The sequence below is a fragment of the Eutrigla gurnardus genome, assembly GCF_963514095.1.
Source record: "Eutrigla gurnardus genome assembly, chromosome: 20".
NCBI lineage: Eukaryota > Metazoa > Chordata > Actinopteri > Perciformes > Triglidae > Eutrigla > Eutrigla gurnardus.
Genome location: NC_139931.1, coordinates 8,985,076 through 9,010,771, shown reverse-complemented (window position 1 = coordinate 9,010,771; position 25,696 = coordinate 8,985,076). Strand labels below are relative to the sequence as shown.

General features: G+C 43.4%; 3 protein-coding genes across 4 annotated transcripts; all 3 read right to left on the bottom strand.

Moving 5' to 3' along the window:
- Nucleotides 1-337: 337 nt before the first annotated feature.
- ccnf (cyclin F) lies at nucleotides 338-9,008 on the bottom strand. The gene is made up of 17 exons (XM_084038045.1): nucleotides 8,784-9,008; nucleotides 7,834-7,985; nucleotides 7,624-7,730; nucleotides 7,465-7,532; nucleotides 7,138-7,334; nucleotides 6,843-6,896; nucleotides 6,437-6,541; nucleotides 6,272-6,349; nucleotides 5,726-5,877; nucleotides 5,236-5,400; nucleotides 4,799-4,922; nucleotides 4,499-4,679; nucleotides 4,228-4,315; nucleotides 2,729-2,828; nucleotides 2,482-2,615; nucleotides 1,474-1,652; nucleotides 338-1,196 (listed from the first exon to the last, which is right to left on the bottom strand). The coding sequence occupies exons 1-17, from the start codon at nucleotides 8,794-8,796 to the stop codon at nucleotides 742-744; spliced, it is 2,352 nt and encodes a 783-aa protein (XP_083894171.1). The 5' UTR covers nucleotides 8,797-9,008; the 3' UTR covers nucleotides 338-741.
- Nucleotides 9,009-12,240: 3,232 nt separating this feature from the next.
- Nucleotides 12,241-15,645, bottom strand: LOC311031062 (uncharacterized protein). The gene is made up of 2 exons (XM_084037171.1): nucleotides 15,558-15,645; nucleotides 12,241-15,429 (listed from the first exon to the last, which is right to left on the bottom strand). The coding sequence occupies exon 2, from the start codon at nucleotides 15,347-15,349 to the stop codon at nucleotides 14,960-14,962; it is 390 nt and encodes a 129-aa protein (XP_083893297.1). The 5' UTR covers nucleotides 15,350-15,429; nucleotides 15,558-15,645; the 3' UTR covers nucleotides 12,241-14,959.
- Nucleotides 15,646-18,952: 3,307 nt separating this feature from the next.
- Nucleotides 18,953-24,604, bottom strand: tedc2 (tubulin epsilon and delta complex 2). Of its 2 annotated transcripts, XM_084037033.1 has the most exons (10): nucleotides 24,379-24,604; nucleotides 23,386-23,444; nucleotides 22,774-23,190; nucleotides 22,605-22,641; nucleotides 22,434-22,487; nucleotides 22,262-22,340; nucleotides 21,941-22,085; nucleotides 20,581-20,676; nucleotides 19,556-19,737; nucleotides 18,953-19,439 (listed from the first exon to the last, which is right to left on the bottom strand). In XM_084037033.1, exons 1-10 carry the CDS (start codon nucleotides 24,480-24,482, stop codon nucleotides 19,290-19,292), a joined length of 1,323 nt encoding a protein of 440 aa, XP_083893159.1. In that variant the 5' UTR covers nucleotides 24,483-24,604; the 3' UTR covers nucleotides 18,953-19,289. The 2 variants fall into 2 exon arrangements, with proteins under 2 accessions (XP_083893159.1, XP_083893158.1); XM_084037032.1 differs by having other exon boundaries at nucleotides 22,605-23,190.
- Between the last annotated feature and the right edge of the window lie 1,092 nt (nucleotides 24,605-25,696).

The window sequence follows — 25,696 nt, the reverse complement described above, 5'->3', positions numbered from 1 at the left end:
AAGATGCAGACTACTAAAAGATTCACTTCATAGCTCTGTTTCTATTTAAGCAAATGCCCCTGAAAACAAAAATGACACAACAGTACCTTTGGCAAACGCATGGAGAACTGAAGGACAAAACTGAGGAACAATAATTCATACAATCATTTTTTTTAAAGGCTTCAGATGCAGACATTTCCATCAACTATATGAAAGTAGCCACCTGTTGATGACATTCACCAAATACAAGACAGTCTTGTACAGACAGTGCATATCAGAAACTACGATACCCAAAACAATCACGATAATATGACAGCGAATGAGTTTTTTTTTTTTTTTTAACAATGAACACTTATTTCCCTCCCATCCCCCCCCCCCATAACGAGCCCATTTCTTTTACAACTATCTTGCGCAATCTGAGATAGTTTGTTGTCGAAGGCTGTAAAAACAACAGAAATGGTCCTGAGGAAAGTGAAGTCATGTTCCAGTGGTTTCAGAGCGGACCGTCTTGGTTTGTGGGAGGTATTTTATTGTGCAATTTCTGTAAACGTGCGAATGAAATGCTATGTAATAGAAAGGCAAGTTTCTATGTAATCCATTTGTTTTCCCTTACTTGAAAGTCTCTTGATCTTCTGGCAAATGACGGCTCAGTGCAGACTGACAGGAGTGAGGAACAGCATCGAGAACTAAAGAAAAGTGCTGGAGGATAATAACTGAGCAGGGGGTCTCAGAACAGCCCGAGGTCGGTGGAACAACCACCGTCTATAGGCTCAGCAACTCCGCGCTGGCAGAATACTCGTCTCCTTCCTGCTCCTCTTCCTCTCTTTCCACCTCACCTCCGCTATGAGCTGCTGAGTTCTTCCTCTTCACTTGTTTGCTGGAGGTGCCCCGGGGCCTCTGCATGGGCACCAAAAGGCGGAAGCCTGGCTGGGCATTGGCGGAGGCTGCACCCAGGGAAGTGGTAAAGGTCTTGAATGTGCAGGGCATGAGGGGGGAGGAGGAGGTGCATGTAGATGAGGGGCTAACACTCTGGACAGAGGAGTATCCTGAACTGTGAAGGTATGTAGAAGTAGAAAGGGGTCCCTCGTCTTGGCGATCGTCGCTCCCCTCCCTTTCTGCTTCAGAGAAACTGTCTTCGTCGCTGGACAAGGCTCTGCAGTGCTCTCCTCTTTTGTCTGCATCAGTCTCCGAGGGCAGTTTGATGGATATCATGGAAGCTATTGAAAGAGAAGTGTCAGAATTCATAACAATGAATCACTTGTGGCAAAGATTAGACAAACTACATACGCTAACATGTACAGCTACCATCATCCATCACCATTTGTCCGCGACAGTAAGCCTGCATAATATGCCTAAATGTATGTGCTGGTTTATTATGCTAGACGTTGCGACTGCTGAGTCACCTCTAGCCGCTTAATGTACTGAAAGTCTGACTCATGCATTTTTCTGGAATATATGTGCCCAGCCCATTAATTTTTTTCCCTCAACACTCACAATCACATTCTTTCTCCCCCTCGCTCTCCTCCTCCCGGTCTCCCTCATAACCGGAACAGGAAGTGTTCAGGCTCCACTCCAAGATGTCGCCCAGCAGCGTCTCCTCCTGATTGGACAGCTCTGCTGTGGGTGTGGCCACAAAGTTGGATCTTTGGGCCTGCATGGCGTCATCGCGTCTCCTTGGGAGAAAGTGTATTACAGTGAGTCACCTCAGCATCTCACAAATGTCATAAACCATCTCCTTGTGGGCAAGACACTTCACAAGTCCCATTATCACAGAGCACAGGAGACTCGGCAATGATTAAAACTCCTCAATGAGCAAGGAGAGAGGTAGGGCATTTTCATTATTGATTTTATGTACAATATGTGTTGCAACGAGTTACCGTGTATAAATACAATACAAATATTTTGGGTTATAGCAATACTGCCATGTATAGAAGTGTTAACTGTGCCTTTTACTGGTCTTACAGTTGTCAGTCAATTGATACAATGTTCTGAAATCACTTGATTGTCCGTGCTGAGTGCAATGATCAGTGAACCCCTGTTCCCACTTATTACACTTTTTTTGGTCACCTGTATCTAATTAGGATCAAATACAGCTATTAATTCTATTATTGTGTCCTCTGCACTCCTACTACTGTCTCTGCTGTAAAAAGAGCTTGAAAACTAAGATCTCAAGTGGACTAAATAAAGTTAAGGAACATATTGGATAACATCATAAAACAGTGGGATTAAAAGTAATGGTGGCCCAATGGCCCAGTGTCATTAGAAAGCCATGCAAGTGAAGCACGCTTTTAAATGCTCACAGCAGGACTATTTAATAAAGAAAGTTAAAATTTTCCAGAGGTCAGAAGGCTATATTGCGTTACGCAACAAGGACATCTGCAAGTATTCATAGTATTGCATATTATAAGCATCAGTATATTTGCTTTCAATGTTTCTTAAAGGTATTTACTGGTTGTTTTCTTTATATCACCCTGCCTTAATGTGTTGTGATGTCTGTTTTACCTCTTGTTGGTGCTGGATGGAGAGGCAAGGAAGGTGTGGATGTCTGCTGGTTGACCAGTGGGACTGGGAGGCTCCATTTGAGGCTCCACCTCAGGGACATCCAAGATCTGACACAGCTCTTTGAAATCCATCACCTAGTGGGGGCCGTGAAATAATATCAATGACCAGTTTAAGAGAAACGTTTTGCGACATGCGGTCCTATGATTAAGACACGTTTTGTGTTCCTAGACTTAAAAACACAACGTACCTTTTCTTTGCTGATGTGCTGGTAGGAATCATCTTCAAACCGTTGCTTAACACCAGTAAGAGAAACGTGCCTGTAATCTTTGGGGACATCTTGACTGAAACTGGGGAGAGACGGGGGGGCGAGAGGGAGACAAAGACATGAAAAACGACTGAGTTTTATCCACTTTGCTTGCTGCACCTCTATAATCAACTCTTGGGGACAAATCTCGTTACTTGTCCATTTGAGAATTACAGTTTGTCGATACGATGCCGACCTATCAAAGTGACTCACCCTGAGGCACGTTTCTGTGACTCAGTGTGTGATTCACTGACGGTCTTGTGCACGCACACACTATATTCCATATGCCTGCTACGGTCTCTTATGACTCTGCAGCTCTCTGTGGGCTTCATGTTTTCTTTAATACCATAATGGCCATCCGTTTTCTTGGTCACCAGACCGTATAAACAATCTAACATCTAATCAATGTGGATTTAAAAGGCAGGATGAGAACATGCTACACATCATCAATCAATTCTTGTTATCTCTTTTCATGGAGGAAATCAGTAGTCCTGTGTGAGCCATGGTACAGTCACACATCAGGAAATAGAGGGAAATGTTTCAATTTTATTGTAGACTGTATTTATGATGATTAGAGCAGATGTTTGCTCTGTAGGGGGTTTTAAATAACTTACAATGTCTATGCTGACTCTTGCTCTTCCAAGGTCATGTCAACATGTTAAATTGATTGAAATTTTAACATGTAAATTAAGTATTCTGGTGTACTCCAGGACGAAAATAAAGGTAAAAAAACAAACATTTTTTTCCAGGTAAAAAAAGGATACATTTATTAACACCAGTTTTCAAATGGTTTTAGTGTGCCTGGAGTGTATGAAACTTAAACTTAAAATTAACTTCAACCTGGTCTGGTGGGGAGCTGTGGCTGGTGAGCAAAAACAACTATGTTTTTAATGTTTAAAGTCACCTCCGTTGCCACGTTCTTTGTAAAAGCTCTGAGCCCCAGAGGAGGGAAAAGACGTGACTTGGTGAAGACGTGTTACCAGGGCGACACGCCGCCGGTGGATTTAACGAGCTCAAAGCGTAAATCCGAGGAAGATAAAACGCAGGTAGTTGCTTGTAAGAGGCCGCCGTTAAACGCATCGACATGTTTATGATGCAGCAACTTCGCTTGCGGTTGAAGAGTCGTGTAAATATGCGAGACGAGCAAAAGTTCACCTCTTGTTATTTTTTTGATGCATAAAGCTAATCAGATTTCCGACACTCATTGAATACGTCACACGTCCGACGAGTCCACTCGTTCCGCAAAGCCCGGGTGCTATCTAAACGCAGACAACTCTTCGGATCTACATGATTCACATTAATTACCTATTTTTGGTTCGAAACGGCGAATTTCGCCGAAAGGTGACTAGTTTACAGGTATGAAGAGCAGGAGGAGGAGGAGGAAAGAAATGAACTGCTTGGCAATCAGTCGAGTCAAAACACACAAACCGCAAGAAGCTTACCACTTGACATACAGCAGCACAGACAGGGAGGCGAGGTCTTGCTTGGAGAAGCCGGTGTAGTCAACTAACTGGCTGGGCCAGAGAGGAGCTGCAGAGACAGAGACAGGAGACATAAGTCAAAGGGAACATAAACTTAACACTCAACTAAAGCCGTAAATTCTCTTATTTTGGAAAAGAATTTCCATTACATGTCAGTGTTAGAAGACAGTGATACAATCCTTGTCACACAGGCATGTTATACATTTAGGCTTGTGTCAGTAAGTGTTATTACCATAATGATGTAGTGCTCGAGTAAGCAGTAACACGGCACAGGCCAGTTTGGAAGGTGGTGGTGAGGCGAGAGCAGAGTAGAGCAGCGACAGCTCGCAGATGTAGCTGAATAGGTGAGTGGTCCGCCTCTCCAGAGGGAGCAGAGACATCAGCACCTCCCCATAGTCCAGCAGCGTGGGGCTCTGAGGAGAAGTGCATGAAATCACCAGTTACACTTGAAATGTCCAAATTCAGTTCTTAATTGTCAACTAGTTGGGGTCACTCCTAGACTTTATTATAGAATCATATTTGTTGTACTCACCCTGATCTTTCCCTCCAGCACAGAGACAACCTCTCCCATCATTCGTACCAGGTCTTCATATTTGTAGGTGTTGTCTGTGAGCCAGACTGCTTCACGTATGGTCAGGATTTCTTTACTGATATAGCTGAAAACAAAAAGAACCAAACATTGGGTTAAATGTTTTATTTTAAATTGTTTTTTTATTTTGTTAGATTTTTTTAAGCATAGTAGTCTATAAGTAATTTATATTTTTTCAAAACAAAAATACAAAGCTGGATCACCTCGTTTTACATTCAAAACCAGCAGTGAAATATTTCAAACTTCCCTAAAAGAGCCTCAAAAACCCTCCAACCGCAAAACTGGTATCCCTACATAATCCCTTAAAAGGAATGCAACTGTCTCACAACTCTACATTAAAAGTAAAACATTTCAAAGAAGAGGCATGTGTGCATTCTCACCGTGTACAAACTACCATGCAGGCGATTCCCAATAACTGGAGGCGTGCCTTGGGGACAGAGCGCAGGGCCAGGTAGCGGTCTACACAACCCACTGTCACGTGGAGCGTTTGGCTGGAGAAATCCTTCATGGTGGTCACCTCCACAAGCCAATCCACCAGGATGTACCTGGACAGGAAGAAGGGGAGATAATAGAAATTAAAAATTGGAGATAATTGAAAATATTCTAGTGTTTAATAAAGAAAAGGTGTAGTGTATCAGTGTATCAGTGTAACAAAGTTGCAAAAGTCCACACACGAGTGCGGCACACATACTTTACTATCTCACTTTATTCTAAGAGAGACAACTTGTGCTGGTGTTCCATTTCATCCCTCTTTCATAACGTCATTAAAGAAAGCCAAGATGATGAAAACACAGTGACTCATTGCAATGACTAACAGGAACATTGAATTGCCTCGAGAAATAGACAATAACAATCTTTAATCCTGTCTACCTCATGGTATCCTTGATGCCTCGTCTCAGGATGTCTGTGCCGTGTCGTGATGCCGGGTTAGAGGAACTGAAGACCTGCGCTACCAAGTCAGAGCAGGCTTTTGACTCAAGGCCGAGCGGGTTCCCACTGCTGCACACTTTAGCCAGGGAAAACTGAGGACAGAAAAGTCAATGTGTTAGAAAAATGTTTCAGAATAGCCTAAAATGGCTCGACAGCTTGTTGAATTTGATCACCCTAAAAAGACAACAACGAGTACTGCAATAGTTTGCTGCTATGGTTACAGAACGTGTGATTCAGATGAGTCATTTGATTCGTTGGTGCAGCTTTGGGCAAAGCTTTGAAAAGGTGATGGAAAAATAAAAGTGATAAGTCAATAACGGAATAGCCCTTCTGACACTGACCAATATGCTTCACTAAGTAAAGCCAACTCTGGACTAATAGTGGAGTGAAAAAATGAAAAAGAGAAGTAAAACAAAAACATGACAGATGAAAACCTGTCTCACACTTAATATATTTTGCATCATTACAGTAAACTAAAATACACACCTGTGCCTCCCAGCATCCTTTGCCAGCATAGTCCCTGAGGGTTCGGATACACTGGAGGTACCTGCCTGGATCCGACATCTGAAATTCAAATACCAAATTTTATATTTGACATGGATGGACTGTACAGTAGCATAAATCAAATCTAAATGTGAGATTAAGACTCACAGATGCTTTCCGGTTATGTTCCCATAACAAGAAGGAGCTCTGTAGACAGCCAGCCTGCGATGACTCCTCCAACATAGAAAGGGCTTCAGCGGATCTTTCATTGCCCTGGAAGAGTGAACACAGAAAAACAAATCAGAGTTATATGGAAGCGGTGTCATTTGCCATTATATTAAATAACAAAACACACCAGTGCTGCAGGTAAAAACAATAAACAGGGACTGTTGCAAGAGCGGTGTTATATGGAGTAAGCAGAAAACAACAATCAGTACTTTGAATGACTAGTCAAATAGCATCCCATGATGACAGAACAAAACTATACACATTGATTCGAGGCTAATAGAAACGGGGCTAACTCCACCCGGAAAGAGACAAAGCTGGTTAGATTCAGTCTCACTTTCACACTCACTTCAAACAGGTGCAAAACTCTGGCCAAACAATGCAACAAGGGTCCTCTCTTCTCCTATAGAGGGGAGAAAAATACATTAGGAACACTTGAAACTTTTGCATCATCTCCTTTATAAAGACTCTTAGTCATAAATGCAAAGAACTCTCCTACCATTGAACTTATATTCGCATTAACAACAGAAAAGAAGATATTCAAGATCATCAATTATTGACACAAGCTAGAAATAAGATACGTTTAAATATCCATAGATTTTGCACATTTTCCTGTCCTCTAACATGGAAATTGCCAAACCTACCGGGTTGTCGTCACACTCAGCCTTGAGACGGTCAAACACCACGGCCTTGCAGCAGCTGCCAGTGGGCGACCACGGTGGACGGATGAACACCCAGATGAAGGGATCGGTCGTGGGAGAGTGCAGACTCTCTGCCAGGCTGAAGAAGTGGGAGGCATTGCGACCACATACGTCAGCTCGCCCCTCGTCACTTAACAACGCTGTGGTGGAGAGACACGAGGCACAAGTGAGGAGTTGTAACACCTTGTAGATATCACCAATAGGGTTTCATATCCCACTAGTTAATGTAACCTTTATTTAACTAGGATAGTTGTGTAGTGCTTAACTTACGTCCTTCATTGTACAAATAAGCAATCCCTAGCTTCACAGCAGCTTCAAAATTCCCTTTCTCAGCAGCCCTGAAAGAAGATTAACAATTCAATTAAGTCACACAGAAGACAAAAAAATACAGCTTTTCATAAGTTGTTTATTTATTTGTCAGAAATGTACCTTTCAAATTGCCATAAGGTATTGGGGGATGGCCACGTGTCCCTGAAGCTGACCCTGGCCCATACACTGGAGTGGTTGTCAACAATGTCCCGCAGCTGAGAGTGAACCTGTAACAGAGGTCAGGATAACGTGTCTAGATCTGAGACTTTATCGCACATACACGCTAGATGTTGCGTCGTAGTGTTCAGTGTGTACAGTATGTTTACTCACTGCTCTGACAGACAGCAGGTCTTCAGCAGAGAGGCACTGGATCACGCAGAGGAGGACCTCCTCGGGTAGAGACAGCAATGTCAGGGCTGGAGTTCGCTTACGGACTCGCTTCCGTGCTGGAACCGAGTAGCATTTTGAACAACGGCAGTGAACTAGTGACAGAAAGGATAATCACAAGTTAGGACATCTCAACTTTAAACATCAAGGTTTCCACTCTTTAGCATGGCTCCCATATTCAGTGAAGGAAGCAACATAGTGTTATTTGAAGTGCACACACACACAAACAAACACAATCATCCAAAAGCATTTCACATCTTATGGCAAGGCTCACTAACTAATTCTCACATTAATGTCAAACAAATGTTTGCACTTCATTTAAAAGCAGGCCAACGGCTAGCTGCTATTCAGGCAAACGCAGGGTGAAGGGTATAGCTCCGCATTCAAATACGCCTAACGTAAGGCATCTACGGGTGGTCTATACAAACCAAACCAAAGTACTAGTTATAAGCATCAAGTTACATCATCATATAAGCAAAAGTTATGAGCATTTACAGCCATCTAACGACGGTGATCCGAGCATCTGACTAGGAAGAGTCAAAATAAGTGAGCGCCCAAATTTCCCTCCTGTACTTGTAACGCAACCAACGTAAGTCACGACTATTTTCCTGAAGTTTAACATTTGATTATTTAGATTTTTTTAATTACCACAAATACATACAAAGTTTTGTTTAAATGTTGCCAGTATTACCGTTAGCTCATTTCAAACCGCAGTAACTTAGTTAGGATGGCTAACGTTAACGTTTCAGTTGGCTAGGAGCAAGTACGTGCTAACTCTGTCAAAGCGTATTCATTTAACGCACTGTTACGTGGGAGTGTTAGACTCACTTTACATATAGTAATTCCCATATATCTGGTAGTAAAAGTAGTTAAAGTTGACTTAAGTTACTTACCGCCCGCTTTCATTGCAAGTGTAGTGATCTCCCCCTCAAAACAGCGATGCCTGTAGCTAACGTTACAGCACCGAGAAGCGATTTAAACGTTGCGGCGATACTAGCTACTGTTACACACAAACCTACAAACTATTTAACCAGTATATCAGATATACAGAGTAAAAACAGTGCTCACTGCCTCTGTTGTGTGGCAGTAGTTGGCTAATATCGTAACAACTTCTTAGCTCCCCTTTCCTGAATTCAAATTGAAGCACGCGTCCTCACTTGACGGACCCGCCCCAAAGCCACTCTAGGACCGCCCGCGTTTAGCGTTTAAACGAAAGATTCAATCTGATTGGTCAGATGTGGTAACGCCTATATACGACATAGTAGCCCTTTGATTGGCCGTCGTCAAGAGCGGTGTCGCCGATTGGCCAGATTTTATAAACTGTAAAATATCACGAGATCATTGGACAACGTGACACCATTTCGAACTACGCGCTCGCGACTTGATGTACATGATTGGTTGACCTGATTATGAAGCACGTCCACAGACCCACCCATTCATCGTAGATGTGGGAAGTGTAGTAGAACAGCAAATGTCGTTTAAAGGTACCCTGTTTAAAGAGACAGGCACCGTTTGTACCGGAATAAGCCCCACACTACAAGCAGACAAAGTTCTCTGAATAGCTGGTCCTTGTACCACATTTATTTTTTTTAGCATTAATACGTCTTGTGTCTGATTTGGGAACACTAAGAGAGAGCAAATATTTGGTTGATATAAATAAAGTGTTTCCTCTTGAAGCTTTATTGGAGTTTTGTCTGTTTTGGCGAAGCAAACAAACGTCTTGTTAAATCACAAAATTCAACATTTGATTTATTCATGAAACTGTTTAATCATGATTTATGTGAACTGTATCTGTATCTCAATACATTGTGGTCTAAATAGTGTTTAACAAAGGCCAGTGTAATGCTTGTAAATGCCTTCTAACCAATTAAAGAGTACATTTTAAGATATTTAGTCTTGAACTTATTGCTCAAAAATATTGATGGAATACATTTTCAATTTCAATAAAAATGAATAAATGACTGTTGTCATATTTCGCTTCTCAGACATAAAGTTTTAATGCGGTCAAAGAATAACATTGCACTATTACACCAAATGCACATTGGCATTTGTAGACCGAGTGCATAGTTAATTGTTATATTGCTGGGAGGATTTTAATCAAGAGAAGTCCACAATAAACACACGTTTATGTGAGTTATACATTAAAAGAATGAAACGTTAACAGAGCAAACAAGATTATTGATGTGTTCCTTGTAAAGAAGCACTATAAGAAATTCTGATGTCAGTTGCATTGTGCATTTGAACATCACACACACACACACACACACACACACACACACACACACACACACACACACACACACACACACACACACACACACACTTAAAATGTATCAATTCATCAGTATATGTTTGAGAGCAAAGCAAAAGATTAGTTCGGCCTCTGACGCAGCTGCCTTTGAGGAAATTACAGCAACGACAGGATGATTAAGACCATTGTGTTGGATCCTCATTGTGCATAAATAGACTGGCTGAATAGTGTCCTCTTCAATGTCTTTTGAAGAGGATAATGAGTTCACTACCATTTGTTCCAATCAGGCTCACTATTGATCTGCGGCTCACCCAATCTTCTCATCACCTTTAAGAGCTTTTTTTCAGCATTACCCATTTCCCACTCAACGTCTTTAAAATACAAAACACGTTTTTGTATGTCTAAAGTAAACAATATTTGCCAGCTTAACACATACCTCCCAATTTGAATAGGGAATGGCAACTGAGGAATTATCTGTGTTCTATCTGTATCTGTCAGTAAATGTGAACTATAGCCTTTGTGTGACAATGAATAAAGAAAATACATTTCTGCCATTTTCTCATTACAGTGTATGTTTCTTTACCGCATTTACTGGAGGTGTTGTATGATCAAATTATCTAAGCTGAGTGACCTCAGTCAGGGCAGAGGCTGTGACATCGTCAATTGGATGCAGTTACTGTTTCCATAGAAACTCCAACCATTTTCTCAGTAAAACACAAAGGGTCCAGTAATGGCTAGGGAGACACAATAAGTTGGTGCTTTCAACCTAAATTGAAAATAATTATAGCAATAAAACCATTCACAACGTGCTCACAAAACTGCAGTTCCAAGTCTACAATTAATCATTATTTTTTAGCATAATTTCTCTGAAAAGATGTGTTGTTATTAAGCTGCTGCCTCCCACAGGAAGTTGATATGAGAGAAATGGGAGAACGAAAAGTATCGTTGATTCACCAGGGGATTAAAAAAAAGCTGTATTATATTTTTCTCTAACTGACAATGACTTCTATCCCCAAAATAATGAAAAACAATCAGCGTTTGGTGCGTGTGTCAGTCTTCCCATACTCTCGAGTATCTGAGTGATTAAATCCAATAACTTTTCATCACACTGGTTTATATTACAATATCAACACTGAAACTGCATAATTTAATTTTGCCCATGATTGAATTTGACGGTCTAGTCAGTGTGATTTCCATCCACACCTCATCTCCAAAACAGCTGTATCAGATTTAAAATCCAACTCCATCCTTCTAGAAGTAAGATTTTGAACAAACAAAAGGCAGTGATTAATTCATTAGGACAGCATTGTGCGTTCATCTTATTGTTCAGACATTTGAATAACACACAAATCAGTCATCAGGCCCCAGCGTGACTCAAATCCAGACTTCATGATGTCACGTCCTGCTGCCTTTTCTTTTTCTGCATTTTAAACCTTTGCCAGTTTTGTATAATTCAAAGTATGAGAAAAGCCAAACAGTGCTGAATGCTTGGGTTCGAAGCCAAGTTCTGGGGATTGAGAGGCGGATGAGTTGCTCCCATCTGGTTTCCTGTAACCTGTGCTGACCCTCGCAATCCAGCTGACCACTTCCACTGCATCTGCCCCCGTTGGTCTCTCCACCCTTTATCCAGACCTAAACGCTGTTCCCTCCACCACCCACCACCGTTTCCCAGCACAGTCACCACCGAATGCTAAAATGTTTAATATGTAATACGTTACAAAATAAACTCCTGGGGAACTGCACTCACTTTTTTTTACAGGCCTGTATGTTAATAACCCACAGAATAGGTTTGCCATTGAGAGGGGAGTTTGTCCATATTATCATTTTGCCAGTAGGGGGTGTCATTTATTCTGCTCGATAGTGGCGGAGGCTGTTTTCCTAACAACCAAAGGATCACACATGTCTCTGGGTATCTGACCAAGTCATCCAAGCTGGCAGGGCAGCACATGGCAATGTGTCTATATACAGCATCACATTTTCAAGCACAGGGGAAGCTGAGGTAGTTTCGACAACCAAAGATTTTTATGTTCTACGTACATGGTTAAGACAATTAGCCTCGGTCCATTATCTCCTCACTATCCACCCCCCATCTGTCCGGGGTTTTTTTTCCGCAGATTGATCGGGCTAGTAGTTTCATAAAACAGTCATGACCTCAAGCTACAAACCATAACCTCACATACCAATTTGTTCACATGAAATTGATTTAATACAATTAAAATGTACACATAAGTAGAAATATACAGTAGAAATATAAAATTGTCGTATGTACAGCACCAAATATTAGAGGGCACACAAACAGACTGCAATGGCAGACAGCATGGCTGCCTGCTGGGTATGAGGGACGTCTTTCCCCCGCAGCAAAGAGAGGTAGATTTTCCCTTTCGTTTTTTTCAAAAAGGCAGAAGGGAAATCACTTCACAACTCACACAAATTCTGGTCACTTGCCATCAATTTTTTTAGTGTCAACACACTGTCACAATACAGTTTGAAAAATAGCAAGTACAAGTATGCAACCACAATGTACTACATTGCACTGAGCTAAAAATAAAAAAAAGTAGATACTTATAAATACTCTTTATGGGCATTTCCCTTTGACTTGAACGAGATTAAGGGCAGATGTGGCCATACAGTATGCATGTTTTTGATAATACAGACTTATGTTAGTTCTTTTTTTTTTTTGTCAGTACGTAGAGGTTCAGAAAATACTTACGACACTCTAATTAACTCAACCAATTAACGCCAGTAATGCAGTATTTCCCTTAAGAATAATACTGTTCAGGATGAATGATCCCAATCTAACTGAAGGGATGGCACTCCCATATAAAAGAGAAAGGAATGACTTCCCAGGCTCTGCTTTTGTGTTCCACCATTACCTCCTTAACCCCCCCTCCCCTTCCATTCTTTCTTTAACAGAGTTTGGCCGACCACCAGTTTGCAACAGAACAACTGCACACTGATCGATTGTGCGTTGAAGCAGCCGGCCTCCAGGTCGGTCTTTGGCATTGTGCGTTAACTGCTACCTCTGGATGCATAGACACATTTTACTCGGCAACAGGCGTCGCTAATCTGGTTGCTACAATCGATGCAACAGTGATCAATGATTATTCTCAAGGGTAAAGGAGCGCTCGCACACAGTCCTTCACATACAAACGGGCTGGTCTCCTTTCAGTTTTTGAACACATTCTGTCTGTTGCACTTTTCCCCCGCGGGGGGTTTGTCGTTTCCATTCCGTGTTACATTCGGTGACACAAACAAGAATGTTTAAGACGAGGATAAAATGCCATTGTGCGTCTCATCCTGTGAGACCACACAGCAACAGAAAAGCACTTATTCACAGACGTTGAGCTGAGCGCAGCTACATTCACTCTTTCTTTCGGAAAGGGAAATAAAGGGAAACCCCAGAGCCACTTAGAGCCCAAACATTAATCAGTATCCACGAGAGCCTTGAGCCCTATTTTCTGACTGACAAAGGGATTTGTCTGTGGACTATGGGGCTTACATTTAAGTTTGTCTTAATTTGGCTGGCTTGTATCATTATGGGGAAATGAGTGGGATCAAGTCAGAGATTGTTGCTGTAGGATATAGGAAGGCATATGGGATGGATGAGGAGTGTCCTGTTGGGGTAAAGAGCGAGAGGGAGAACAAGGGGGGAAATACTCAGGGGTTCAGATGGAAACAGTGGAATGCGTCAGAGCCTTTTTCCATGAGTGCTTGCTCAAGGCACCAAGAGGGAGGGGCCCGAGGGGAGCAGGATCAGTCAAAGTGTCCCCGCATTGGCATGTCCCTTCGGGTAGTGTCCTTCAATAATCCTAGCCTTTCCCCTGTGTGGAGGTGAGGTGCCCCACGAAGACACTGGGCTGGGCGTAAATGCTCGCACATTGACAGGAGGGCAACCAGTCAGTCAGACGGGGCCCCCCACTCCCTTGTAATGTGAAGCCGAAGCTACAAAAGGCCTTTCACAGCGTGTTGCTTTACTAGAAGTTTCTCTTGCTTGGCTTGGACATGGCTCTTGTTCCTTAGCAGCGAAGTCCAAGGTCCAACAGTCTTTCAGTTCACACAAACACCTTCCATTTCCCCAGCAGGTCGTCTGCCCTCTCCGGCTCATCGTCCACACAGATGCCACTAAGATCCTGCCGGACTCAAGTTCCACTCTCCCATTGCGTAAAAAAAGCCCCCAACACATTGCTGCGGTGTCACAGGACGAGTGAATGACGCTGGCCGCTGACGTGGGTGCGCTGCTCTTTCGGCTGGGTATCGGGTTGCCGTCTTTGGCCCACTTCTGGCCTCTTGGAGTCACCTGTCCTGGCAAGAGGAATGCTGTGACTGACGTGCCTAGTGACGCCAGCGTTGACTCCGGCAGCAGCTCCGCATAGCGTGTTAGGTGTCCCCACCGAGCTCCCACTGTGACTGCTAGTGCATACGCGAGGACTGCGGGGGCCATGTATCCTGTGCATGTAAATATGCATGTAGTGTGCGATGCATATTTGTGTGTGTCTCCTCTGAGGTTGTTTTGACACTGGACACCTGTTGTCTCGGTGATAAAAGAGCGTGCGAGGCATCGGAGATCCCTCCGTGTCGATCCAAAATGGTCCAAACTTTACAGACTAAGCAAGTCTCGCCTGTCTGTTCTTCCACTCTATGATTTCTCCGCTGGAGTTCCCTCCAGTGTGAGCTGAGCAAAAAACTCTGTGATAAAGAATAGAGGGGATTTGTCGCTGGGAGGAGGTGAAGTGGCGGCTTCTTTGGCCAACCCCTGGGCTCCCAGCCCTGGGTGTGTCCCTGCTTTCAAGTTCCTACCACTGTTTCCCCCGCCGTGCTTCACAGGGGACACTGCTCAGAGGTGAACGAGCCTCCCTCTTGCTTTTTCCTCCTCTTCTTCTTGTGGACAGTCCAACAGGCCGTGGCCATCAGCAACAGCAAAAGACCCATGATGAGTAGCACCACGGACACCACTTTAGTCTGAGGCAGGTCGTTATAGGTGTAGGTCACCCCGGTCCCTGCTACACCGATCACCAGAGAGATGATTCCAAAGGGGAAGATGCAGCGGTACCAGGACTTCTCCATACCTCCGGTGGCCTGGGACAGGCGTTCCAGAGAGGAGAGCACCTCGGGGACTTTGGCACCGCCGGCCTCCAGGGACTGACCCTCCTGTCCCGTGTTGGTCTGGGGCTGGGTTTGGCAAGCCAGGTGGCCTGTTGTACAGCCCATCCTGATGTTGTGAGCTGTTGGATCCTGAAACCAGGCTTCAGCGTGGGCCCTCCTGGATCACGTTCCCAGTCGGCTCTGGCCTGGAGAGGCAGAAAGAAATAGAGAAAGGCACAAAAAAAAGAGAGAGAGAGAGGAGAAGGAGCTCTACGTGAGACCGTAGTAGTGACTGAAGATGAAGGCTTCTAAGTCAGCGCTGAAATCCACTCACACTTTCCCCTTCTCTCCCTCCCTCTCGCGCGGTCTCTCTGCACACTGCCTGCTGGCTCTCTGGCAGCACATTGTACACTCTGCTGAATGTAGTGGCGGGGGATATATATAAGGGGCCATGGGAAGGGAGGAGCTAGGGAAGAAAAACAGGGAAGTCCAAGCGCTCCGATTGGTTTCCCTCCGTGTGACGTCAATCATTGAAGCAGGGAGAACAGGGGTTTACGAAGCAGAGAAGGGGGAGGGGAGAAGAGTTGACTGCTCCCTCTTTTCTTCATCTCCCCATCACCGCCTCTCAATTGCGGTCTTTCTTTTCTTTTCCTGCTGTATAGTATCGGCCTCGCTTGAGGGGACACAGAGGCTCACGACTGACTGAAAATCAGAGGAGAAAAGGGGAATCCCTCATTGTCTCAGACTGGAAATACTTTTGCCATCTCACCTCGCACCACACCAAATGCGCCACCACCTATATGTCAGTCATATAGCAATGGGCTTCCAATAGCACCAACAGCAAAGAGAAAGCCTATGACCACCCACACCACACTCCTCCGTTCACATGCACGCAGACACAGATTTACAAGAAGCAATCACATACACAATGCCCCTATAGTATACAGTAATAAGCATGTACACATGTGACAGAAATGCACAGGCCGCCCCCACTGCTTTCCCACCCACACACACTGCTGGTGCTAGTCCTACACGGAGGGCTAGCAAGCAGTAGTTAATCCCCCCTTCCATGAAAAAAAGATCAATCCAGGCAGCTTTCCTAAACTTGCTCATCTCACTCCTACACATCTGAAAGGCCATGTTAGAGAAGGATAACTGTGTGCACACAGTCTGACGTCTTTGCTATCTTCAGGCACTATTGGATTTTGCTATGGCAACATTTTTAATCTTTTCTATTTTAAAGCTTTTTGAAAACTAACTGTGAACTTAAAAAAAGGACAATTGGCAAATTTGTTGCTGAATGGCGTTGGAATGTGTCACTTTTACGACAATTTTTGCAGAAGTAGTTTCGTGTGTATTTAAGGATGGATGCCATCAGACAACATGAAGTCTGTCACACACAAAAAAATTGACAATCAACAGGTCTGAAACGTCATTGCTTGATGCTTTGCCAGCATAATAAACATTGCATGACATCTTGAGTGTCTGAAGAGATATGGGTGAGGAACAAATCAACAACCAATAGGATCTCCATGCATCTGTTAAACACTGGCGTGACATCGGCTTCGCATACAATCAAAGCCTTATCAGACAACTGCTCCTTTAGCCACTGTCATTTTTGCCGTGACTGAGAAATTTAACTTGATGGAAGAAACCAGCTAAATACTATTAGTGGGGGGGGATCATGAATTCTGACTGAAGACCACACTGACTTGAAGGGACAAAGATAACAGCCATAGACATACTTATCACCAATAAAATGGGACCATATGCTCCTGTTGCTGCTTTGAGCACCACAAGCCGGATGACATTCAATCAGAGGGAAGGTAGACATCTCAACGGTCGATAAAACTAGGCAACTAACACCAAAATAATCTAGGTTGCCAGTAAGTTTATTTGTGAACTGCCCCTTTAAGGATCCCAGCCGTCACTCAGTCTGCAACAGAGCTAGATGAGCAAAAAGAGGAGTTAAGTAAAGGGGAAGTGAGGAATGTGTTTGTGAGATGTTCAATGGGCATTTGAAGGAGAAGTGGATTCTTGGTAGCACTGTTGAGTTTCTGTGGATTTGCACTCAGACTCAAGCACCGAAATGGACTATAACTTTAAAAAAAACAAGTCCAAATGAAAAGAGTGGGGGAAAAAGTGAAGTACAAGGACTATGCATGACAAAGACTATTCATGATGATGTGAGAGTAGCCTCCGTGTGGCATAGGCTACAGCAGTGCCGACATGGGAAAAGAAAATACGCTTCTTCCATGGAAAGCAAAAACTGACCGGGATCTTCCGTTATGTGACAAAAAAGAGGCGTGAGAAAACCGGGCCAAATGCGTGAGACATGGCTAACCTGGGCAGGGCCGGGCCACGCTGGTGGGAGGTGGAGGAGCTCCGCTGGTGACAGCAGGAGACAGGCAGCAGCTGATGTATGCAGGTCACAGGAAGGCTGCGTTGCGTAGGCGCCTCTCCCCTCTGGGAACCTGTGTGTGGTGTTGACGTGATCTCAAGGATGATTCCCTGTCTCCTCTTTTATTCCCTTCACACTGGGAAAGAAGAGAAAGATGTTGCGAAGACGTGACTGTATTTCTGCTAGCCATTGTGCTCCAGTTTTAGACCATGGTAACAATGCGAAGCTGCCCTTTCTAATCTTTTTTTCCCTCTCCTCGGGGAAACATGCCATTTCCAGCTTGCAGCTTGCAGCGAGCCAGGCCCCCGGGCCTCTCTGTGACTCAGCCGGCTTTTGAGTGTGCATAGTCCCCGCGTTTTGCGCGTACAAGCGCAGTAGGGCTCGAACGCCCACGTCTCGCTGCGTGAACCCAGCGCCACCTGTCGCCCAGTCTGGCACAGCCCCTGCCATCCACACATCATCTGTGGGCACGAGTCTTTCAGGCCCTCTCACATCTCACACACGCCCTCACATAGCATTCGCGGAGACATCGTATTGGCTTAACGCATGCAGGTTATAAGGCCCAGCATGGAGAGCAAACACATCATATGGAGATACATTATGGTGGGGTGTTGGGGGGTTCACAGTGAATCGAAACACATTCATTCACCCTGTGAGCTCCTTGAATCTCTGATTTGCCAGCAGACAGGAAGGAAGGAAAGGGAACACACGGCGTCACTGCTGCTTTCTGGGAAAGATGAAAACAGGAGCAAGCGGGCCCATTGTTCCTCATCATCACTTAAATCCACAGAGTAGCAGGACGACAGATAAGTATATTCATTCTAGGTCACAGATTGAATCCAACTAGCTTCTATCACCTGCTTGTGCATTTTATGGTCACTTCTTCTGTGAGTTGAGTGCCACCTGCTGGTAAGGTCAGCGTTGCAAGAGCTCTATTACTGACCCAGGGTTAGGTTTTTCCATTGCACGTTATTCTAGGTGTTAATTGTTATGAAGTTCAATTATATGACACACATCAACATCAAAATCTCCATTAGAAAAATGAAACCTACGCTGTTCAAATTGAAATATTTATGACTAACTGTAATTACAAATATTAACCGTGAATCACCAAATGCTGATATTATGTAGTATATGCATGTCAATATTTATGATATGTGAATCCGATTTTGGTGATTTCTAATATTTCAGGTAAATTGAAAGGTTAAATAATCCTTTAAATAAATAAATAAATCCGTTAAATAAGCTTCTAGTGCTAAATAAGCCATTTAAAAAACCAACTACATTATCTAGAAAGTACAGCACTTCACAGACAAAACAAAGACAAATGATAATCAACCACAATCTTTTTTTTTTTTCAGTCATATAAGTTACTGCATGGCATAAGACACTCAATAAATACAGTCATTCTTCACAATAATCATCTTAATTCTGGATTCTAGAACAAAAATAAGAGTTTACACTTCATTAGGGACACCAGCTCAGCCTAAAGCAATCCAATATATTAGTCTTGCTATTCATTTTATTTTGTGAACTTTATGTTCTAGTTGTATTGAAGGAGTTGGAATGGAATTAACTCAACTGCATTGGATTGCATTATATTTAGAGGTCACATGTCATTTCGGAAGAGGTCAGATTATGACTCAGTGTAATGTGCTTCTGTATTCACTCAGGCTCAGCATCCAGGACTATGGCAGGGAAACGCTCCCCTCCTTCACCCAGCAGGGAATACAAGTCTCTCAGCACACTGAGGTTGGGACGTCCCGGCCCAGGTACGATAGATGACATCTGAGGGGACAGAGTGTCCAACAGAGCCTATCACATAGAAGGAGAGAATGTCAGCACAATATGTCTTAGTAGGTATTGACTCCTCCTCAGAAAAGAACACAGAGACTGTCTAATCAATTAGGCATAAAGTGCACAACCCTCACCTGCTCCAGGTAAACCTCCTGTTGCAGCAGTGCCACCCTCATCCTCAGAGTCTCCAGCTCTCTGAGTTCTGCCTCTGTTGTGTAGGTTACAGTCAGGGGCATCCCGTCTCCCAGCGCACCACTTGCCCCCCAGGGGCAAAGACAGCCTCCCTCTGGCCTCCATCGATCCCATGCTTCCCACTCTGACGGAAAATAGGGTTATTTTTAGAGTGCGAGCGTGAGCAACCGTACCCTAAAACGTTTTTCTGCTCTGCTGCCTCAGCTTGAAATAGCTAGGCCCTTGCCGAGCCACGCCAGGATAGACAGCTTTAAAAACCCCTCCCGCACAGGGAGGGCGATCTGTCAAGGCCGAGGGAAGTACTGATCTGGCACTGAGGTTTCACTGCGGCTCTGTTTTCATTTTCCATACGCCGAGACGGGGGAGGCTGCATTAGCTCGTTAGCACGCCGCAGTCACCACAATCATTTTTCAGATGCTGACAAAATGCAATAAACGATTAATCCCTCCCTTGAAAATATAACTCACTGAAATAAAATACTTAACTGAAATGTGGATGCGAGCCGTTAAGATTGGACACACGTGCTCACGACACAAAGATGGAGATGTGCGGGCTAAGCAGGGAGCTCTAAATTACTGGAAACTTCTCTCCCCAACTGGCTTGAGCGACACACTTGTGCTGCACCGGACCGGTTACTGCTAAACACTAACAAAACTCCCTCCATGAAGATGATATGGTCATTTGAGCGGTGTGAACGGAAACATCTCTGGGTCAGACAGCTTCATTAGAACAGTATCGTTGGAGGAAATGGAAATGTAGCATGTGACACCACAGTAGGTTATGAGTGAGTGATACTCATGATTTCTCTACCCGCCTCTTAATTATGCAAGTCTGTGCTGTGGAATACATCGTTTTAATAATGTGTTCTTCTTCTGCTCGTGACCGCCGTCACGTAACGGAAATCAATCCGACATGTAAACACTTTAAGAGGGAACACATGGTTTGAAAACACAGGATTATTTCCTACCTCGTTTCGCTTGGTGTGCAAAGGTCTGGAGCTGTGCTGCCGTCATCGGTGATCTTTCAAGTGTCAGACGGGAGTCACACTTGTTTGCCTTGGCACCTGTATAGAAATATTAAACAAATAAACAGAATTTCACCATCATATAGTGGAGACAAAAGGAGACATATTGTGCTAATTTTCGGGTTTGTATTTGTATTTTGGGGTTTCTACGAGAACATTTCACATACTTTAATGTTCATAAAACACTATTTTTCTCATACTGTCTGTATCTAGCTGTATTTAACCCTGCTGGGAAAAAAATACAATAATGAAAATAATAAATACAATTTTACTGGCACAGTCAGATGAGTCAGAGGGATGACTTATAAGCACCTCACGACGCCGCTAGGCTTTCAGTACAGCATCACAGAGAATAACAATAACACCGGCACACCACTCTATGCCACAATCTGACACCGTCAATTAATTCCTGCTTGGATTCCCCTCAGGTCAGGATGTTTTGACCTGATTGAAATGCTGGCAATTATAATACATTTTAGCATGGAGCAGTGTGCAGGCATTATTAAATTCGGATGAGTCACTTTAATATAGAAATGCCTCACTTCATACTGAGACGTTAGAATGGGATGCAGCTATTTATAATTTAAAACTATAGCCATCTTATTTGAAACAAATAGTCATGTCGTGTATCCCAGCGTGTTAAAGATTCCACTTTCAGAACATCCATGTAGGCTTTAGGCTACTGTTCATATGGATACATTATGATTACACGTTGTTTCTGTTACATTTCTCTCCAATTATTTTCTGTTCTTGCTATCACTTTGCATTAATAGCTGACTAATTTGTTTGGCATCGTTGATGAATTGTCTCCTTAGAGAGCATGGGCTGGAAGCAGGTACTTTATGGGCAGGCTAATCTAGCTGGAGGTGGTTGTACTGCTGTATCTGGTCCCCATCTGACATCAGATCCAGATTCCCCACTTGTTTTTAAGGATGTTTTATGACAGACACAGCAGGAGCTAAAGAAAAGGGATGGTCTTTTCGGACCCTTTTGGAGTCTGTAGACACACCAGAGACACAATTATGTTGGAAAGCCATGAAAAGAGTCATTTTGCATCAAATGTCACATTTAAATATCTCAACTGTTCATTCCAGGATTCTGAGTAAGATTGGCAGAGGCTGGTTACAGACATATCAGTCTAAATAGCCCTCAGAAAGTCACTTCCTGCCAACTCCTGGTGAGCCTTCTTCCCAAATTATCATTTTGTCATCCACACACTTCTGTCATGAATCGCCTCCATTTATCCCCATTCCATCACTCCTAATTTTGTGCGTTTGCATGTTTCCTCTGTGAAGGCTTTTACCCAGCTCTGCGGCTGCTTCTGGTGTCTGTTTGGCCAGAAGCTCCGTCGTCTGGCAGTGCTGGGTGAGGTCATAGCCTTGGTGAGTCAGCCTGTCGACCAGGGCCCTGGTTTGATCTGGGCAACCACATGGCCAATCCTTGGGGAACTAGAGGGATCAGAGAGGGAAACGATTTGTGCAGACCCGGACAGACATACGCTGCAAATTTTTTATAGCTTGGCAATGGTAATCAGTGGAATTTAAACAACTGTGACACTAGGGGAAAAATGTCAACATTTCGCAACATGGAATGTCTGAGGCTTCACGAGAAAAAGGAAGGATACCGTAGCTTTCATTCTCTCCACAAAGTGACTCCTCCCAGACACAGGTTTCCTTTGTAGGTCAACAACTTTGTCCCACAACCTAGAGGTAATGTCGGGAAACTTAGTGCCTGAACAGAAAGTTGTGGAATCAACTGTAAAATGTTCACAATATTTACAGAATTACTTTGGCCACCTGTTTTGCTTGCTCCTGATAGATTTCCATTTTGCCGTTTTGTCAGAAGCTTTCCTGCCATGAAGCAAAGGTAGAATGGTTATAATAGCACAGCAAACAAATGTTCACCCGTGTCCGAGTGTGTCCCACAAAGTGTTGTTTCCTTCATGGTCCAGTTGTGTAAAAACATACCCATTCTGTCGCAGTAGACTTTGCGCTCCAGACGCCGCTGTTTGTGAAACAGACACTGTGTTATTTAAAGGATCGGAGATAGCTGCCGCTTTGCCTAGGTCATTTCCACTCAACGCGTTGCTTCTAATAGTCTTGTTTTTAGAGTGGAGGGCAGAGGTGTGTAACTGACCCCGATCAAGAGAGCCGGACGCTGGGACGGCCTGCTGTGATTTCCCTGCAGCCTGGCGATGCCCAATCCCAGCTGAAGACACAGGACAGTTCCGCGGTAGGTGTCTTTTAATTGTGGCTTTGCACTGTCCAGCATTGTAGCAAGCCAAAGGGTTTGAGCCCGATACTGACGTTGCATGCTTTTTGTGGTCTTTTCTGTCAAGACTGGCAGATTTAGAGGTTGATCTGGTCCCGGACAGATTTCCTTTAGAAGCTGCGTACGCCTGCATTCCCTCTTTTGATGCGACAGCTGTAGGTTCCTTTTGAGATGCAGATTGTTTGCTTGATACCTTTTCTGAAGATGCTGTGCGGACCCGTAGGGCTTTCTCCAGGGCTCGCTCAAGTAGTTCCATATCTTCTTTTTCCCCTGGTGCGGTGTCTGTGTAGATAGCAGCATGCAAACATGTGGTTAGGTATTTTATTATTTAATCTTAACGTTTAATTATAATTTTTGACATACAGCAAACAAGTGACAACATGTGAAAAATCGACTTCAAAGCTAACCAATTCACAATTATGTTTTACTGTCGAGCGATGACCATTGTACCGAACAAACTCATCTTTTTTTAATTACCTGTAGCGGCATCATCAGCACATTCCGAATCATCAGAGCCCGACTCTGGTTGTGGAATTCTGAAGGAAAAAGACTTCATGTGACTAACACCTCAAAATAACAAAGGTGAGCACAATAAAGCAAACTTGGGAAACAATATATAGCAATAAATAATATTTGCACAGCCTACTTGTAAACACAAAATGAAAAATGTGACTCTCAGTATTCAAAGGCATATTCTAACTATGTATGACTTTTCTCATAAATAAATTCAAAGTTTACTATCTAGACACATTTATTACACTTTACCACGGATACCAAATGATAGTTCCCTTTTCGATATTGATCTGAGAGATATATTTTTGATAAAGGTCCTGTAAATGTGTTTACTATAAAACAGTGACTACGATAAACATATCTCAACTTTATACTGAGCTTGACATTAAGTAGAAAAACTGATATTATCAATGTTCTCTGGTGGATATAACTATGTGCTAGTGACACAAATTACCTCACACTGTTGGCATTACTGTAATGCAGTTGCTTGTTACCTATCAGTCAACATTTGCGTAGATACATCAAGTGTAAGGTAACACTGAACATTGCAACTTTAACTTCTGGAAAAGGCACTGCTGGGATTCGAACCCAGGATCTCCTGTTTACTAGACAGGCGCTTTAACCATCTAAGCCACAGCGCCGGATGGGTCCAGCAGCACACAGATGTCGTTATTATACTGAGGAAACGATGTGATAGAGACTATATTACTTAAGTTTATCCCTGTGATGTGACTGAATATACCAGGGAACATAACCCCCAGTTTACACGAAGTACATGCACGAGACACCTCATCTTCATCAACCAACCTTGTATCTATTACATGGACATATACGTTAACACTGACTGCATATTGTCTATGAACACTGTTGTCTTTGACATGGTTGTTTTGGTGCTGTTGGTGAAACAGTGACGGTTAAAACAGTGGAGAATGACTCGTGTGCAGCAGCGTTACTTACAAGCTCTGTAACAGTTCTCTGTAGAGTTGAATGCTGTCGTTCATCTTGACTTGTTCGGCTTTGCAAGACTTGATGGCTTGCTCTACGGTGGACAGCAGTGACATAGCTGTTAAATTGATGGTTTAAAAATCAGTTTTAACGTTGGCAAAACAACATTACTACGCTGGCTGCTTTTTCGTGTTGACCCGCGAAACCGAAAACTCAGCGGATGCGGAAGTCATGTCTCCGGTCTGGGTAAAGAAAATAAAAGTCACCGCGAATATGTTCAATAAAGCTATCGTTGTTATGACACGCTGTAGCAAACATACCTCATTTGTTAAAATTAATGAAACACGGTCAAAAAACTTTGTAACCCAGCTTTCACGGCAACAATTTTCTCAGTTCTCGCGAGAAGTGGTGCTACGAGAAGGAGCCATGGAAGCTGTTCCTTCACGCTCCCACAACATGATTTCTCTGTGTATTTGTACAAAACGTAGATTTTAGGCTATTGCTGTGCTGTGTGTTTTTTTCAGTGTCATTGTTACCACCAGAGAGAAGCGTGAGAAAAATGCAATACCATGGAAAGACTTCTGTCTGCACCTTTTATTATTAAGGATCATAAAATCTGAATTAGCCTGCCAGTTAAAATGATGAGGCTTACTCGAAAAGAGTACTGTTCGTCATTTCGATTGCAACATTCATTAAATTTTGGGATCACATTCCCAATTAGCCTATTTACACACTGTCCCCTGTGAGTTATCAAAGTGACAGGATATGACCAAATCCAGGATATGTTGTTGATTCATGCAACATTGTTACACCGTTGTGACACGGGGAACGATTTAAGCACAGTAGTCATTGTTGTGCACATCCGTTTATCTGCAATGTCAGTCTCTTGTTGTCCACGTCCGGTGAAAACTATCGCATCTTATTTGTTCACTCGTCAGGAATGGTTTGAGCACAGAAGTTGGAGTAGGTTAACTTCACATCAGCATTGTTTTCTAAATTAACAACTACGCTTGAGCTGAGATCCTGCTCTGCACACCAAAAGACTGCGTTGTTCTACACTAAAGTGTCTTTTAAAAAGACTGTGTGGTGTACGATAAATTAATGGTCTGTATATAATTAACTTTCCTAACGGCAGAAACGTTGGCCCTTCAAGCACAGGTGTAACTAATAACATTAACGATGGCTATTCCGGTTATTGGGCATGCTGGCTTACTGGCACGCCAAACGGAACAACGCCATAATTAAAGTCATGAGTTACAGCTGAACTATTTCTGCAGACCTTTGGTTATTTTGCTGCACATTCTGCCTTATCATATCACATATGTAAGAA

What these genes read in the sequence shown, in the direction of transcription:
- ccnf (XM_084038045.1), bottom strand. An exon ending in CTGAGTGTGACGACAACCCG is followed by an intron (nt 6,897 to 7,137) that starts GTAGGTTTGGCA and finishes TCCCCTCTATAG; the next exon opens with GAGAAGAGAGGACCCTTGTT. An exon ending in CCATCCAGCACCAACAAGAG is followed by an intron (nt 1,653 to 2,481) that starts GTAAAACAGACA and finishes CTTTCTCCCAAG; the next exon opens with GAGACGCGATGACGCCATGC.
- LOC311031062 (XM_084037171.1), bottom strand. Translation starts at nt 15,349, where the DNA reads ATGGGCTGTACAACAGGCCACCTGGCTTGCCAAACCCAGCCCCAGACC.
- tedc2 (XM_084037032.1), bottom strand. Translation starts at nt 24,482, where the DNA reads ATGTCACTGCTGTCCACCGTAGAGCAAGCCATCAAGTCTTGCAAAGCC. An exon ending in AGTCTACTGCGACAGAATGG is followed by an intron (nt 22,488 to 22,604) that starts GTATGTTTTTAC and finishes GCTTCATGGCAG; the next exon opens with GAAAGCTTCTGACAAAACGG. An exon ending in ATCAGGAGCAAGCAAAACAG is followed by an intron (nt 22,341 to 22,433) that starts GTGGCCAAAGTA and finishes CATTACCTCTAG; the next exon opens with GTTGTGGGACAAAGTTGTTG.